The sequence below is a fragment of the Sturnus vulgaris genome, chromosome 24 (genome assembly GCF_052056855.1).
Source record: "Sturnus vulgaris isolate bStuVul1 chromosome 24, bStuVul1.hap1, whole genome shotgun sequence".
Classification (NCBI taxonomy): Eukaryota; Metazoa; Chordata; class Aves; order Passeriformes; family Sturnidae; genus Sturnus; species Sturnus vulgaris.
Window position 1 is genome coordinate 6,938,253 of NC_142266.1, and position 13,994 is coordinate 6,952,246.

At 54.4% G+C, this 13,994-nt stretch overlaps 1 protein-coding gene across 2 annotated transcripts in view; it reads left to right on the plus strand.

Moving 5' to 3' along the window:
• Positions 1-609: 609 nt before the first annotated feature.
• The window catches only part of ARID1A (AT-rich interaction domain 1A), a 52,192-nt gene continuing 38,807 nt past the window's right edge, over positions 610-13,994 (plus strand). For both annotated transcript variants that reach the window (XM_014890527.2, XM_088178251.1), the window contains exon 1: positions 610-1,859. In XM_014890527.2, the coding sequence (XP_014746013.2) occupies positions 771-1,859 (1,089 nt within the window). In that variant the 5' untranslated portion in view covers positions 610-770. The remainder of the gene's footprint in view (positions 1,860-13,994) is intronic.

Below are 13,994 nucleotides of genomic sequence, written 5' to 3' on the forward strand. Positions count from 1 at the left end.
TTCGCTAACCCACGGGCAGAAACCCCAGCGCCGGCGGCCGCCGAGCGGCCGGGAGGGCTCCGGCCGCGGGACATCGCCCGCTGCCCCCGGGGATCGGCCCGGGCGGCTCCGGCCGCGGCGGGGGAAGCGCTGCCCCCCGGCCCCCGGCTCCGCCGATCCGCCGCGGGTTTTGCGGGCGGCAGCTCCGCGCCGGCGGCGGCCGGGGCCGGCCCGCTCCTCCTTTGTGACGGGGGGGAGGCTCCGCTCCGGGCCGGGCTGCGCTCCGCTCCGGGTTTGGCAGGCGGCCGCGGCGCTGGGTAAAATGGCAGCGCTGAGCCTCGTGTCGGACTGAGCCCGCTCGGCCGAGCAGAGTCGGAGCTCGCCCAGCCCGGCCCCGCCGCCGCTCGGCCCCGCTCCGGGGACGGCGCCCGCCCGCCCGCCGTGTCCCCCCTCCCTCCCTCCCGCCTCTCCCGCACCGGGAGCCCCGTCCCGGGTCCCCCCCCACCCCCCCTTTCCTCCTCCTTCCCCCCACTCCCTCCTCCTCCCCTTTCTCCGCCGGCTGCAACCGAGGAGGTACAGCGGGGCCAGGCCCCGGGAAGCCCAGCCCAGCGGAGCCCTCCCCGCCTCGCCGAGCAGGCCGGGGGGGAATGAGCCCCCGCTGCCCTGAAGAGCCGCCCGCCGCCGCCTGAGCGGGGAGAGCAGAGCAGCGAGGCCTCACGCCGGCCGGCCAGGCAGGGAGCAGCTCGGGGGGACCGGTCCGGGGGGGTGGCCGGGCGGGGAGGGGGGGGATCATGGCTGCTCAGGTCGCCCCCGCCGCCGCCAGCAGCCTGGGCGCCCCGGCTCCATCCGAGCTGAAGAAAGCGGAGGCGCAGCAGCGGGATTGTCCCCCGGAGGAGGCGGGGGGTGAGGCGGCGGCGGCGGAGCGCGGCGAGAAGCAGGCGGAGAGCGAGGGCCCGTCGGGGAAGGAGCTGCAGGACGGGGCCGAGAGCAACGGAGGGGGCGCAGGGGCCGAGTCCGACCTGAAGAGCTCGAACGGGAACCCGGGCCCCAGGCCCGCCGCCGCCGCCACCCTGAACAATAACCTCCCGGAGCCGCCCGGTGGCGGCGGCGGCGGCGGCAGCGACGGGGTGGGGGCGCCGCAGCCGCCGCCGCCGCCGCAGCAGCAGCCGCCCCCTTCCCACCCGGCCGCCTTGCCCCCGCCAGCCTACGGCTTCGGGCAGCCCTACGGCCGGGGCGCCGCCGCTGCCTTCCACCAACATGGCGGACAACAAAGCCCTGGCATGGCAGCGCTGCAGAGCGGGGGCCTGGAGCAGAACTACCCGGGGCCGGCGGGAGCCCCCGCGGGGCCGCCCCCTCCGCAGAACTCGCACGGCGCCGGGGCCGAGCACGGCTTCCCCAACCACCAGTACAACTCCTACTACGCGGCCGGGCGCAGCGCCGGCTCCTACCCGCCTCCCCCCCAGGCCTACGCCCTGAGCTCCCCCCGGGGCTCCGCGCCGCCGGCCGCCAAGTCCCCCGCGGCCGCCGCCGCCGCCGCCTTCCAGCAGCAGCAGCAGCGCTTCGGGGTCATGGGTCCCTCGGCCGCCGGCGGCGCGGGAGGAGGGGGCACCACCCCGCAGCCCACGGCCACCCCCACCCTCAACCAGCTCCTCACCTCCCCCAGCTCCGCCCGCGCCTACCAGGGCTACCCCGGGGGCGACTATAGCGCCGGGCCGCAGGACGGGGCGGCCGCCGCCAAGGGCGCCGCCGACATGGTCTCGCAGTACGGCGGGGGCAGCGGCCAGGGCTGGGCCGGCGGGGCCCCGCCGAGGAGCCACCACGCGCCCATGAGCCCCGGGAGCAGCGGCGGCGGGGGACAGAGCCTCGGCAGGAGCCAGCAGGTACCGGCCGGGCCGCGCGGGCGGGCCGGGGGGGGGTCCGGGCTCGGGGCCGGGCGGGGGGCGCGGGGCTCGGGGGGCTCGGGGTGGCGGCGGCCGCTCTCCCGCGGGTTCCCCCCGCCGGGCCGGCGCTGCCGGGCGCTGCCATTGTCTGTGCTGCTCGCTCGCTCTAAAATGGCTGCCTCGCCGCCTTCCCTTCCTCCTCCTCCCCGGCCTTTGTGCGGGGCTCCCGGGCCGCCGCCGCCGGGCTCCCCGCCGCCCCGGGGGGCCCGTGCCGGGGGCCCGCGGGCCGGGCCGGGCGCTGAGGGCCCGGCGGGGCCGGGTGCGGGGGGCCGGGGCCGCCAAGGGCGCGCCCGGGACAACGCGTGGCCCCGGTGGCTCCGCCGCCTTGCCGCGGCCCCGCGACCCCCGGAGCCGGCCCGGGGGGGTCCCGCGGGCCTCGGCGGGGTCCGGCGGGCCGGGCAGGGCCGTGAGGGGCCGGAGGGGCCGGCGGGGCCGCGGGGCGGGCGGAGGGGCCGCGGGCCGGGGCGGGAGCGCCGGCGGGGAGCTGGGCGATGGGAGCAGCGAGTGCGGATCGCTTGGGTTTGGGATTTGAATTATGGAGGTAAAATCCTTCTGTCAAAGCCAGGAGACAGTTGGTCTTAGGTTGACATCCCATCTGTGATCTGATTGGCTCCCCATCCCCTGCTCTTGGCCATTTATAATTGCCTCTGATGTAATGGTACAACCATCCTGATGAGCTCATAAACTTCCACACTCGCCTCCTCCGCCAGCCCCGGACGGGGCAGCCCCGCGCCCCTCTCCGCATCCCCCGGCCTGACCTTGAGCCCCACATCCCCGGCCGGCCCGGGAGGCGAGGGCACGGTGTTTGTACCTTGGGTTTATTTTCCTTGTGATGTTGGATTCAGCCTGGAATAGAGTCTGTGTTGTCGGAACGGTGGCAGGGCTGCTCCGCACAATGGGCTTGCTGTTTATTTTGGTTATGTGACTTTCCCCTTGGTATAAATGATTTCTTTGATGGATCTGAGGATGCGTTTGTTCCTGACTGGTTTTGGCCCTTTTCAAAACTGGGGCTGTTTGGGTTCTTTATTAGATGGGAGCGTGTGGGGGGTTCTGGGGTGTGTTACAGCCTAAAGAAGGGGAAAAAAATCCCCAAACAACCGAACAATCAGAACCAAACTTGTGGCCAAAATGCTGAAATTGGTCAGTTACCAAGAATTACAAATTTACATTCAACAGATCTGTGATACAGGACAGGAGTCTCTAGCTGTGTGTTCTAGGGAACGTTTTGACTTGAGTGAGAGCTGATGTGTCTCCTTCCCCCCCATAAATACAGGCACTTCCTGGAGACTTCAGGTGCTGGTTGTGGTCAGGCTCAGCCGTGTCACAACTCTTCTGAGGAGTGGGACTAGGAAAAGCAAGCCTGAGGATTATCCTTATTGTTGCATGTGTAGAATCCTCTCTTTGCTGGAACAGGAATGGCCAGGAAACGTGCAGAGGAGAAGGCAGTACAGCATCAGACATTTTAGATACGGGGGAAAGAGGTGCTGGTATCTTTATCTGAAAGCCTTGGTTAAAGCCAGGTTCCTTTCTGTGCTCAGACTTGCATCTCCAAGGCCCGTGGTGGCCTCGTGCAGGACTGAACTTCCCTTTTCATTCCGTGTGCTTTGCTCCAACTCCAGGCCGGGGTCGGAGACATCTGACACCACCTGGGGTGACCTGCAGCCTCCAGAGCTTCCCTTCCTCCCCAGGACTTCTCCTGCTCTGAAACCTGCTCGGTTGTTTGTCCCTTGATTACCAAAGGCACCCTCTGTGCAGCCTTGAGTCGTTGGGTTGGCTTTTCTTTCGGGCTGGAATTGTGCTGGCCCAGAGCAGATCTGCTCTGCTGGGGAGTGTTGGAGCATCCTCAGAGCAGGTTTCAGCTACTCGGGAATGTGGCCATGTGTTCCATGGATGCAAGTGCAAAGTGCTTACTTTGTAAATCCTGAAAAAAATCTCAATTTAGATGTAATGTGTGCTAGAATATGGAGTCAGGTTGAACTTCTCAGCTATTTCCCTGCAGTTCGCTTCTGTCAGTGTGCTGGTACAAATTTGTAAAAGGAACTTATTTTGTCTTGGCAAATGAATTTCACTTAATTCCACGAGCTGCTGACACAGTGAATCAGGAATACCTGAGTAAGTAGTCCCATAAACTGGAATTTTTAATGAATAGTTGTTCTGAGAATTAGTCGGACTTGAGGAAGGACAAATAGTGAATGCAAAAGGTAAACCAGCAACTCCTTCATCTCAAAAACCAAATGACTTTCCCCCCCTAGTCCTTTTTGTGCCAAGGATTATTGGATTTAAACTGACAATTCCTTTTTTTCTGCTGGAAAAAGAAAAGAGCAGACGTATCTAGTGAAGAAAGCTTCCACGTGTCATCTGTGCTGCCCACGAGGAAAGGTTGATTAATAATAATACTGCAGCCCTGAATTACAGCCTCCCGTGCTGTGTACTCCTAAATTCCCTGGATTAGGAGAATTTAAAGCTTTGTGTCTTTCTTTGTCTTGCACTGCCATGAGCAGAGCAGGAACTTCCCACCCAACTCGTGAGCAGCTCCGGGAGAGCAGAGCTCACCTGCCCGGGAGCATCACCTGGGGGCCACAGACCCGAGTTTGGGGGTGAGGAGCAGGGTGGTGCCTTTAATCCCTCTGCAGGTGCTCTTCAGGAATTCTGAGTGATGGGGTTTCGTCACTCTGCTCCTCAAGAAAGGCTGGGTAATTTCTGGTGTGAAAGTGGTTTGGGTGGAATGTCCCTGCAGTGAGAGGAGTAACTCACACCAGAGTCACCCAGGGGTGGCTCCTGTGTGTGACCTTTACCCACGGAGAGGGAACACGAGGATGCTCCGTGGTTTTGGGGCTTGGGGTTTTTTTCCACATGATCTTTGGGGAGCACCGAGCAGGATCAGGAGATCAGGATGGCTGATGTGGGTGTGTGGGATGAGAAATCCGTGTTTTGCTGTGGGAATGGCTTGTAAGGTCCTGGTTTTCAATTTTTCCAGCTCTCCCATGGATTTCTTTCCACCTGCTTCCCTTCAGAGCATGCAGCAGCTCTCAGTAATACACCAGTTTTCCAGGGCCTTGGGATTTAAAGGAAACTGCTTGAGAGGAAGGACTCCCCTGCCTTTAATAGATGGGCAATTCTCAGGCTTTGGCTACAGCAAAGTGTCTCCTGTAATGGGAGAACTCTTTGGATCACATTAAACATTGACATCTTGGATAACCTCCCCGTAGGTGCCCTGGCATCTCAAGGCCTGTGTTATAAGTTCAGTGAAAGCAGTTTAAAAATCTTATGTTAATTAAAAAAAAAAAGCTTTTGGGCCTGTTGCCATACAATAGCTATTTTTTGTTGACTTTGATTCCGACTTTAGTAGCGAGTGAGGCATGAAAAACGTTGCTGGAAATCTGGTTTTTAAACGGAATTGGCACCAAAAGGCACTGTGCTGCCAGTGAGCTGTGATGTCTTGGAATGGGAAATTGGGACCTGGCTCCTCTTGGCTCGTGGTTTTTCCTTGCTTTGCATTGTAATGTCAGGAGCCCTCGAGTTGTGTGTTGTGCACTGGAGCTTTCCAACAGAAAGGAGAGTGCTGCATCTCCTTTTCTCTGAGTGAGTGATTTTAGGGCTTGGCTTTTTTAGAAAAAGCAGGAGAATTGTGCTGCTTTGATTTTGTTGGTGAAATCTTGTTAATCCTGTTGTGGACACTGGAGGTTTTGCTGCTTTATCTTTTTTAAACAGCCTGAAGTCAACCAGGAGTTGTCTGATTTTCTTAAAATCTCTCATTTTCTGCAGTAGCATCTCCCTGATGCCCAGCCTGGAGGTGTCCAGTGTTTCCAGGCAGGATGTGTGTGGGATACAGGACAGCAAAACTCAATCCTCACTCTCAGCTGGAGCTTTCCTTTTTCCCTGTCCTTATCACCAGCAGTTTACTGGGAAACCCAGCACAAACCACTTGAGTGTTGTGGTGAAGTGGGGTTAGCAAGGCTTGCCTATTGCTTTTTATGAAGTTTAATTGAGTTGCCCTGTGAATCTTTATTTATTATCTGGGCTAGGGGAGGGTTTCTCCCTGTGGTGTCTCTCTTATAATGATGTTGTTGGTTGCAAGACAGAAATTTGGTTTTATATTTGACTTTTCAGGCCTTTTTGGAGGGGCTAGAATACTTAGTGGTTTCCTGAAACTGCCCAGTTTTATTCCTTTTACCTGTTACAACTTCTGTTTCCCGTTTCTGAAAGCAGGAAAACTTCCTGTTTTCCCTCAAAAAGCAGGCAGAACTCGTTCCCTGTTCTTCTATAATATTAGAGGCTGGGCTGGGGGAGGCAGGACAGTCAAATGTTGTGTTACAAAGCTGTGCCTGACTGTTCTCATGAGCTTGGTGTATTCATAATGCTTTGGGATTTTTCTGTTGTCTCATCTGAGAACTCTGGTCAGTGGTTCCTGTGGTACAGACGTATCACACGTTCCATGAGGGCTGTGCTGAAAATCCCAGCAGCTTTCCTTCAGAGAGAAAATAATGTCTAAAATTAGGCTTAATAGTGCAGCTGTTGGTTTTATCTGTTACCTCATCCACGACTTTTCCACCACTTTCCTCCCTCACTCTTCAAAGGAATGCCACCAATTGGAAATCCAGCTTCTACCCTCTGCATCTGTGTAATTAAAATATTAGAGGAGCAAAAGCCCTATCCAGTTCTTACTCTGTGTATTTCAAATTCTCTGGCTCGTGAGTCTGATTTCTTCTTTGAATTGCAACTCCTGTGTGATGGATTGCTCTGGGGAGCTCATCAGCAATGCCATTGCCCAATTCCTGCCAGGAATGCTGGAAACTCTCAAGGAGCAGCAGCAGCAAAACAGAAACCAGAAGGCAGCAAACGTGGTTGGGGGGATGGAAAAGATAAGCTTGTCAATATTTAGCCACTTGCTTTTTCCCTCTGGAATGGTCCTTAAATCCTCAGCAAGAGTGGGAAACAACATTTCCCCTTTTGTTCTGCTGGGAGAGAAAGGAAGGATAACTTCCTGCTGGGAAAAAAATGTTTTTAAGAAGTGCTACAAAAGTTTTTTCTGTTATGTGCTGGCTGCAAAAAGTTCAGTCTTTAATTTATGCATGGGAGAACTGGACTGGGTGTTTGTTAGCCCGAGCCATAAATCTCCAGCTGGAAGTGAATGACAAGTGGAAGAAGAAAGGTTTTTGGCACAGTGGAACAGAACTGCTTGGGCTGTGTCCGGGTGGCACCAGAGCAGCTGCTGCCTTTTTGGTTCCCTGGAAAAGCAGGGGAGTTCCTCACTGCAGATAAACCCGGAGTGTCCTTTTGGGGGGCTCAGGAGGACCAGGCTGTGCCCATCAGCACACCCAGAAAATCCCAGTGCCCAATTTGCCGTCCTCTCTGCTGGGTGCTGGGTTCCAGGCAGCCTCTCCCTGTTCAGCAGGGGTGGAATGTGGGCTCTGAATTCCCGCTGGACTGATCCTCAGAGGCTGCTCTGGCAGCTTTGGGAAGGGTGGGGAGGGGAAGATGAATCCTCTGGCTCTCATCCTGTGCTGAGTGTGACCCCAGATTCCCTCCCTGGCTTTATCTGAATGCACTGAGACCCTTTCAGTGGACTCGGCTCCTGCACGAATTTCACCAGTTCCATGTCTAATCAGCCGTGGATTAATCATGTATTAATTAACACGCGGGTGAGGGAGGGGTTCCCTCTCCTGAGCTCACAGGGCAGTAACAGCAGCTTGAGCATTTCTGGGGGTTCTTGCACTGCATCAGGAATGCATTTCCAGGTTTGCCACAGTGGCTTTCTGGAGTGGTTTGAGTTTTAAGTGACAGCTCAGTGAGTATTTACACAACGTGGGCATCAGTTCTCTGTAGTGAAACGTCAAGGATGCTGCATAATGACAGGTAAACTTAATAAAAGCTGCTTCAGAATTTCTCAGCAAATATTTCTTTTTGCTTTAGGTGTTAAGAGTAAAATGTAGCCAGAGTCTGATTTCTAATCATGTTCTTCTTATTTTTTCTGGGAGAAAAAAGGGACAAAAGTGTGTAGGATCAAATAAGGGGATCAGTTAATTCTGTTAATAGGGTAAAGAAATATCTTTATGAGAGAGTGAGAGAGTGGAGACACAGTGTGTATGACTTAATTCCTATGAAATTCCCGTGAAAAATCAGTTTGTGTAAATAACTCCAAAAAAACTGCTGCTCCATTACAGTTATTGGCATTTCATGTGATAACCAGCATGTCATTATTTCCTTAAGCCAGCTCTGGTAATTGAAACTCTTTCAAGGACAAATTCAATTGCTATTAACTTTTTTTTTTTTTTTAACTTGAGTGTCTTAGGGTGACTTTATGATGTTTGTCACTTGTTCTCTCTCCTGGATAATTAAGTCTGAATTGGTTAGGTGTGGGCAGTAGTTTTTGGGACCCCAGTGCAGCTGGTGGAGCAGAGCCTGCTCCTTAGCCTGGTCTTGTGGGGACCCAGAGGGGACCAGAGGTGACTTTGTTTTGGTGGGATGTGATGGGAACATCTTGGACATGGCTGAGGCCAAAGGTGGCCCTGAATTTCTGCCACGTCTCACTTTCCACTCTTAGAGATTCTGTGGTTCTTTTCTCAAAGAGAAATTCTTGAATTTGGGAGGGCTCTGGAGTTTCCCTCCCTGGGGAGGATGAATGGGTCAAAGAAGAACTTTCCTCCCTTCCACTCACTTGTGAAATTTCATTCAGGTTTGACTCAGAGAAACCCTGAAAATCACCATTTCCCTTGTGATGTCAGCAGCTCCTGGTGCCTGCCTGTGAGCAGCAATGTGTGAGAACCTGGGCCCAGCCCCAGCTGCTGCTCCAGATGTGCTGGGGCACAGGAGAGGCAGGGAGTGCTCTGGAAATGCCCATCGTGCTTTGGCTTTCAGTGCAGAATTCTCTCATTTCGGTGTGGTGTGGGCTGTTGGTGCCTTGCCCGGGCTCTCTGTTCAGTGCTGATGTGGAGCAGAGCTTTGCAGGTGAGCTGGGCAGGTCACCAAGGCCCCCTGTCCTGCTCCAGCCACACTGAGCACAGCAGAGCTGCCTCTGTTGGACACCAGGGAAAATATCCCAGCTCAATCCCATCAGCTGGGTGTCTCCTGTCCTGCTCTCTCCAGGTGTGCAGAGCAGAGGCAAAGTGCACAGTGACTGCTCTCAAACATCCTGTCCCTGTGCCTGTCCCTGTTTCCTTGAGAGAAGCTCTCCCAGACGTGTCCCCTCGGCTCCAGGTCGCTGTGGGAGCTGTGTTGGAGGGGTTGGACTGTCCTGCTTTGCCACCTGAACTCTGCCAGGGCTCCCTGTGGGATCCTTCCTGGAGGCTTGGTTGGAGTTTTGTACTTCAGAACAGTCCGAGGGTGGATTTAAAGTCCAAATGATTGTAGGACTATGCACCCTGTGCGAGTTTAGGAGGAGAGTCTGCTATTCATTAACTCTGTGTAAATAATTAATCCAGTGCCAGGCTGGAGGTGGTCTCCCCTCAGCCCTGCTCCTTGTGAAAGGCTTTCAACAAAAGCTCTTACCTCAGTGCAGGAGACCCAGTGAAACAGTGGAAGTGCTGGAATTACTTAAAACTTGATTTTTTTTTTTTCTTTAAATTATCTTTGACTTTGGGGTTTGCATGGCTAATCAAGGAAAAGCCTTCCCACTCAAGGCCAGTTTGCTGAGTGGGATCACGTGTTCAGAACCTGCCTTTATGTGCAGTGGCTGCACGTGTTGCCTCTGCTCCGGGGAGCCCTGCTCCCCTGCCTGGGTGGGTGGGGGTTATTATTTTACTGTAAAAGAACCCAAACTCCTTTACTCACTGTTCTGTGGGCGCTTGTGGTGGTTACAGTGCTTTGGATCCTCTGGGAAGGACTCGGGGCAGCTGCTGCATACGGCCAAGTTCAACATTAATTTTATTTTTTTTTAATTAAATGTGGATAATTGGGCAGTGTTTTGATAGGAGGCATTTTAGTATCAAAGTATCTGAGCGTCTTTCAGGTTGTTGTGGCAGCCCAGGAGGAGTTTGCCGTGTTCTGGAAGCCTTTCCCTGGCTCTGCCTTTCCCTGCAGGTGGCAGAGAGGTGCTCTGAGCTCAGCTCAGCATCCAGGTCAGTGCTCTCTGGGCATGGGGTTACACCCAGAGCACTTCTCACACATCACAGCTCGAAGGGGGTCCCCTGGAGATGTCCCAGTGCCACCCGTGCCCGGCAGGAGCAGCTCCGGGTGGGTTTGGGATGTCCCCACAGTCCCCAGCTGTTCCAGGGCTGTGCCACCCTCATGGAAAGAAATTCTGTCTCAGGCTGAGGTGGAACTTGTGGTTTATTTTATGGCCGTGGCTCTTTGTCCTGTCATTGTCACCACTGAACAGGGTCTGGCACCGTCCTCTTAACAATTTTCTCTGGTTTAAGGAAAAGTTTCCTGATGGAAATGTGGTTTCCAGCAGCCTGTGGGGAGAATGTGGCTCCCCTGGAGCAGGGGAAGGGACTTTCAGGAGGGAGTGAGTGTTGGCATAAAAATCGCTTTTACCCAGGTCCTGCACTGGAGGAGAAGCAAAAATCCTGACTGGCTGCTGTGCAGGGGACACTGCCAGGCCAGTCCTGTCCCAAATTATCCTCTGCCTGTACCTGAAAGGTGTTCCTGACCCTTCCCTGTCCTTCCTGCTCGCTTCACAGCCCATGATGGTGTTGCAAAAGCTGCTTTCCACGTTAATTGTGATTGATTACCTTGCAATCTGGGACAAGATTTCCTTTGAAAAGCTATATGCTGATTTGGTGTCAGGAATTAAAATCAGATGAAGTGATTAGTGTTGTGTGAAACATCCCAGAGCAATGGAGTGCTGCTTGGTTCTCGGCTGTGTTCTGGCCCTTAACCCTTCCCTGCCTTGTCCTTGGAGTGGGGTGCTAAATCCCGGGTTACTCACAGGTGTAAATCCCGAGTTACTCACAGGTGAATAACTCAGCCGGCTGGCAGCCCTGGGGCAGTTGTGGGGAGCCAGCAGAGTGAGGTGTGAGGTGCTGCTGAGCCTCAGAGCCCGGATTTCCCCATTTCCTGCCCTCGGTGCTCCCTGTGAAGTGCTGGAAGTGCACGAGGGGCAGGAATGAAGGCGAGCTCTGTGCCTGATCGCTCTGGAAATGGCAATAAACTGCTCAGAGGTGTCCCTGCTGTCAAGGCACACTCATGTCTCATCTCCCTTTACTCACAGCAGTTGCCTTGCCGTTTCTTGTTTGACCTGTTCCTGGAACCAGTGGAGGCTTTGCAGCGTTGGCTGTTCCTCCTGCCCCCATGGCATTGGCACACTTGGGAATTCTGGACTCCTCTCCCCAGCTCCTCTTAACTCGCTGAGCAACTCCCCACGTTGTTCATTCTGCCTGGAAAGAAACCTGGATTTTTCTGGATGGAGATGAAATAAAAGCCCAAGGACAGAAGCGAGCGTGGGGCAACAGAATCAGGCTTCAAAAATTACTGTGAGCAAGGCCTGGTGGGCTTTTTAAAAAAATTAAAAAAATAATTAGCATTTATAAGTAACAAGGACCTCGTGTCACTCAGGATGTGTAGTGAACCTGAATCACAGCAGCCTTGGCTTGGTGCAGGCTCCAGGAGTGTCTTCCCTGCTGTCTGGAGCTGCCTTGGCTGCAGCTCCAAGTTTCTTGCCCACGTAGACTTTGCATCTCCCCCAGCCTCGCTGGATGCAAATAGCTCCTCTGGGTGTAAATACTGCAGATTGGTTGTGGCTTTGCTGTAAAGTTACCGAGCCCATCCTCAGTAAATGCAGATGGTAACTTGTCATTACTGCAATTTTAAATATTTTTGGTTCCGTGGAACTGAAGTGGAGGCTTGAAGGTTGGATTTTAAGGCTAAAATAAGAGAAGGCTCAATAAAATCCACAAAAATAGCACCCAAATTTGTCAACTGCTGTAATGACAAGGGAAATAAAGTAACTTTTCTGTTTCCTATTAGCAAAGCACAGCTTTGCTACCTTGTTTCGTGTTGGATACAGAACACAGCGGGGTCAGGAGGGCGGGGAGGGGGTTTGGGATTTTCTGAGTTGTTTCCCAGTGAGGAATCAGAGCGGGGCTGGTGCCAGGCCCGGTGTGAGGTGACAGCTCCTGTACCCCAGGCGTGTTTGGGGGCTCTGGGGTAATCAGTGATGCTCATCCCGACCTCCTGGCTGGCCTGGGGCTGTACCTGGGGCTGTACCTGGGGCTGCTGGCCCCTGTCCCCCTGTCCCAGGGATGTCACTGTGCTGTACCTGGGGCTGCTGGCCCCTGTCCCCCTGTCCCAGGGATGTCACTGTGCTGTACCTGGGGCTGCTGGCCCCTGTCACCCTGTCCCAGGGATGTCACTGTGAGCTGTGAGTGTCCAAAGGCTGGAGTGTGATGGAGCACAGGGCCATTGCCTGTGTTGGGGTTGCCTGTCTTCCACAGATTGATCCCCAGACTCGTGGATGCTTTTGGCCTGGCACCCCTCTGGATGAGTTCAGTCTCTGCAGGAGCAGGGCAGAGGCTGAGCCGTGGCTCAGAGCAGCTGCAGGCCCTGACACGCAGCTCCTGTGGAGGCTGTGGGGGAGATGGAGCTGTGGCACAAAGCTCCTCCAGGAGCTCCCCAGGGATCAGCCTGGCTGTGTCCTGCTCCCCCCGGGTGCCCTGTGTGGTGGGAGAGGTGGGGCTGGGGTTGTTCAGAGCCCTGAGCTGACCCCCAAGGCTCCCCAGGAATGGGAAGGGGTCACGGGAGTCTGCCTGTCCAGTTGAGTCTGTTCACCCACGGTTTATTCTGGTGTGAAATGAGGTGGATTTGCAAAGTGATGAGATATTCAAATACAGATGGAGCTTTCAGACACACAAGTGGGTAGAAACCTGTGCTGCTGCATTTTACAGATGAAGATTTATCAGGAAAGTGTTCTTAGAAAGGAACCCAGGAGGCTGTGCTGGAAGTATCTTATCAACTCCAGAGTGTGCACCAGCACCCTCAGATTTCTGTGCAGAAAAGGCTTTTAATGAATTGATAAAACTACCTTTATTCTAGGAAGTCAATTCCAGTGAGCCCTTGCTTGGCTCTTCCCTCAGACCTCCGGTTTTGGAAAACATCCCTGGTGTTCAGTAGCAAAAGGCATCTGTCCATGAGCTTGTCAGCAGGGCTTGTTTTCAAGGAAACAGGGGTTACAGGGAATTAACTGCATGACTGAAGTCTGCCACAGGTTGCAGTGTCTGAATGTATTTACAGGGCATCTGGAGCCCTTTCAGGTTTTCAGCACAGTTTGGAGCAAATATTTTGGGACTCGCTGGTGATGGGGAACAGCTGCTCTGAGCTCCTTGGAGTGAGATCAGCTCAGCAGTGGTGACACCGAGTGTAATCCTGCTCTCCCACCCTAGCCCTTCCTCCTCCTGCTTTTTTTATGGCTTGCTGCTGGCCCAGTCCCATTGCTGTGGTACAGCACGAGCTGGGTTGTTGCTCCTTCCAGCCTGGAAGTGCAGTAATGAGACATTTGAGTGTCTTTTTTTGTTGACTTGCCTCCAGTTCATTAGAGCAGAAGTAGGAGGTTGGCTGAACTTAAAGCCTGGTTTAATATTCAGGAAGGAAGTTTCTTTCCATCTTAAAAGGAGCAGCACCTCATTACAAGGATCACATGTTCCCTGGGATCATCTCCCATGCAGCTCAGGCACAGTTTTCTTTACATCTTGGTGTTGCTTGGATTTCTGGGTGGAGTCAGCAGTGGCACTTGGGGAATCCTGGGGTGACTTGGTTGAGTAATGTGCTTGTAAAGTGAATTGAAGCTGGACAGTGAAGAATAGATAGTTTGTTACCTAGTTCTTTGGATAGAAGGAAATTGTATTTTCAGTGTAAGTTGAAATTATTGGAGAAATTGTACAGAAATTGTGTAGAGATCACACAGTCTGAATAACAAACTGCATCATCTGAGCCTGCCTGCTCATCAGCTCTTGTACAGTAATCATAATCCCTCGTTAATTTTGACTGCACTTAAATCAGTAAATGGTGTTTGTCAGTGTCCTGCCATGGTGTGGTGGGGGAAAGGAGATGAGTCCTCTGGTTGTTGCTGATTTTTCCCCTGTGCTGTTCCCACAGGGATGTGCTCTGAGCCTGCAGGCAGGACAGGGGGTCCACGAGGAA